The 3,313-nt window shown below is 34.3% G+C and overlaps 1 protein-coding gene across 1 annotated transcript; it reads left to right on the top strand.

Moving 5' to 3' along the window:
• The first annotated feature begins 2,129 nt into the window (after nt 1–2,129).
• Nucleotides 2,130–2,561, top strand: LOC132748105 (CCHC-type zinc finger nucleic acid binding protein-like). Its single transcript, XM_060737656.1, has one exon. It carries the CDS (start codon nt 2,130–2,132, stop codon nt 2,559–2,561), a length of 432 nt encoding a protein of 143 aa, XP_060593639.1.
• Nucleotides 2,562–3,313: the final 752 nt, after the last annotated feature.

Below are 3,313 nucleotides of genomic sequence, written 5' to 3'. Positions count from 1 at the left end.
TTTTGCAACAGCACATTTCAAGTTATATTGAAGCAAGATTCTCAAAACTAATCAATTAAGTTTCATCTTGAGCATTAATTACACTCGATTTATTGTAACAAGGTGAAACCTTAAACATTTGCATCAACAGTTCACGGTTAGAGATTGTTTGATTTGAACTAAAATCCTTTGAAATACTGTAGTAACAAGTTTGGTCCTAAACAGAAGTGAAAATAATTTGGTTTGAAAGGGTTTATTATAATCAAAGTTTAATTATTCTTTTGAAGTGTTAGAAGTCGATCATTTAGTTGTTATGACACATAACTAACAAGTTGTTTTAATGAACATAATTTTTTGGTACATTAAAAACAAAGTGTATGAAAATCATGAGAATAATTACAGCTTTTGAGATGTGAAATTGAACGCATTCATTTAACCGTGATCACTGGAACATGCAATCTTTCATTGATAGAAAGTATGAAAATTTTGCAGCTTTTTCGTATGCAAAAAAGAAGAAGAAAAAAATACCACACCACAAAAAACAACAACAAGGCAGTTGCATTACCCTGCTTTACCCTGCTAGCAGACATTCTAACTAACAGAATCATAATGTGATAATCCATGATGTAATTTTATAATATATCATCTTTATTACATAACACAACTTCTGGCACACACTTTGCTTTATCTTATATAGAATTATGTCTACACGTGTCTTCAATGGGCTTTGGTTTTATGGTCAATTTCTAAACTGAAAAAATAGCTCCGTTCTCCCATTGTTGTTTGATTTTATAAGTATTATCTAATAATCGCAAGGTGCAAGATCGTTTGGATGATATATCGCAGGAATAAAGTGATTATCATGAGCCATGTCACGACAAAACCAACATAATGGGTTTGCGACCGGCATGGATCCAGACCAGCCTGCGCATCCGCACAGTCTGATCAGGATCCATGCTGTTCGCTAACCAACTCTAGTACAAGTAGAGAAACTGATGGCGAACAGCATGTATCCTGATCAGACTGCGCGGATGCTGGTCTGGATCCATGCTGGTCGCAAACCCATTATGTTGGTTTTGTCGTGACACGGCTCAAATGACAATCTGTGGTCTATGGTAAAGGTGTTTGGCCACAACTGTTTGATATTATGTTAATGAGCTGTCAGGTAAAATGAACAACAACAAATGTTTAATATACTGACGACCACAACAGCACTACTTCCTGGTGATAAATATGTGAAGTTAAATGTTATATGTGCTTAATTAGACAACAAGAAATTGACAAAATATTGTAAGTGGTTAAGCGTTAAAATGATTCTTTATACATTGTATATTATTCATTCGGAACAACACGTATGAGATGTATGATTTTTTCATTGATTCAAAACGTCATGTTTGTATCAAATATATTACAATTATAGTAAATTGAGTAGAAGCAGACATATATCTAAAAATGATTATAAAAAATAACATTAATAACACTCACTTTCAATAACATTTTTTATTCATTTAACAATACCGATCTGATATAAATAACTATGAAGTGTTCACAAATATTATACTTAAATAATGCCAAATTATGTTTGATATGTTTGTTTGTTTGGGTTTTATGTCACACTGACACAGTATAGGTCATTTGGCGACGTTCCAGCTTTACTGGTGGAGGAAGACCTCAGGTGCCTTTCCGTGCATTATTTCAGGCACGAACGGGTACCTGAGTAGAACCACCGACGTTCCGTAAGCTAGCTGGATAGCTTCCTCGCATGAAAGAGTACAAAGTCCCTTTCGGGATTCGAACCCACAGCGGTGAGGGGCAAGTGGTTTGAAGTCAACGACATGGCAGCTGACCAGACCGGTCAAACCTTCATTTTAAAACAGTCAAAAGCCGATATTTAGGAAAATTACGATTAATACTTTTTTTTAAATTGGCCGCTAACAGTAAAGAGTTCCGACAGACTGCAAATATGTGAGATAAGACTGCTCATATGAGTGGTGAGATTATTTATTTGTGTGGTGATACTGCACATATATGTGATGAGATTGCTCATACGTGTTGTGATGTTATTATTTGTGTGATGATACTGCACATATGTGTGATGAGATTGCTCATACTTGTGGTGATGTTATTATTTGTGTGATGATACTGCACATATGTGTGATGAGATTGCTCATATGTGTGGTGAGGTTATTTATTTGTGTGGTGATACTGCACATATGTGTGATGAGATTACTTATACGTGTGGTGGGACTAGTCATATGTGTTGTGAGAATGCACATATGTGTGGTGAGATTGCATATGTGTGTGGTGGGACTGCTCACAAGTGTGGTGAGACTGCTTATATGTGTGGTGAGACTGGTCATATGTGTGGTACGACTGCTCATATGTGTGGTGAGACTGCTCATATGTGTGGTGAGACTGCTCATATGTGTGGTTCGACTGCTAATATGTGTGGTGAGACTGCTCATATGTGTGGTGAGACTGCATATATGTGTGGTGAGACTGCATATATGTGTGGTGAGAATACTCATATGTGTGACGAGACTGCACATATATGTGGTTGGATTGCTCAATTGTGCCACTGATAACAAATAACAATTAATACATGTTATAACAAGTGCTGGGCATTTTTGACTGATGTTAATCTGCACATTTCAGTTTTGAGTACATGTATTTAATGAAAAATATGGAGGTAAATTTTTAACAAGGTAAAGCAAAGTTCCAAGTACACACGCCCCCACAAAATGTATGCATGGAGAGACATTGATAAAATCTGCAAATAACTTGTATAAAATATAAATATTCTTGTTATAGTTAAAAAATATGAGATCACACATTTGGAGATTATTTATTGTATTTTTATGTCATCATTAATTTAGTTTATAGTGTGTAAAACATATTTTGAGCATACTTTATTGTATTTACATCAATCATGTATTTATGATCCTTCATTGTGACCTGTAGAATGCCTGTTGTGCATTCAATGTTGGTGCAATGTTTCGTAAAATTGATGTAAACGAAAAAAGCAAAAACGAACGACGCTTGGAACCCGTTTTTCCATTTAGTATTTGACTTTACTTCTTTTTATTTTGAAAATCACTATTAAATAGTATTTTGTGAAGAAGCAATTCTCAAAGTCATGTAATTGTTTAGTAAGGTTTATAATGTAACCATATTTGAATTAATTTCTCATTACGATAAAGTCATAACACAAAGAATAAAACTTTAAAATTGACTTATTGAACGACTTTTGTGAACGGGTATGCAGGTTAAATTTAACATTAAAGTAATTTAAAGATTTATCATTCAAAATACGAATTTATATGGCAAACTAGAC

This window comes from Ruditapes philippinarum, unplaced genomic scaffold, assembly GCF_026571515.1.
Source record: "Ruditapes philippinarum isolate M1 unplaced genomic scaffold, ASM2657151v2 ctg2724_1_1_1_1, whole genome shotgun sequence".
Classification (NCBI taxonomy): domain Eukaryota; kingdom Metazoa; phylum Mollusca; class Bivalvia; order Venerida; family Veneridae; genus Ruditapes; species Ruditapes philippinarum.
Note: the sequence above shows the minus strand (reverse complement) of the source record. Positions and strands in the feature narration are given on the sequence as shown.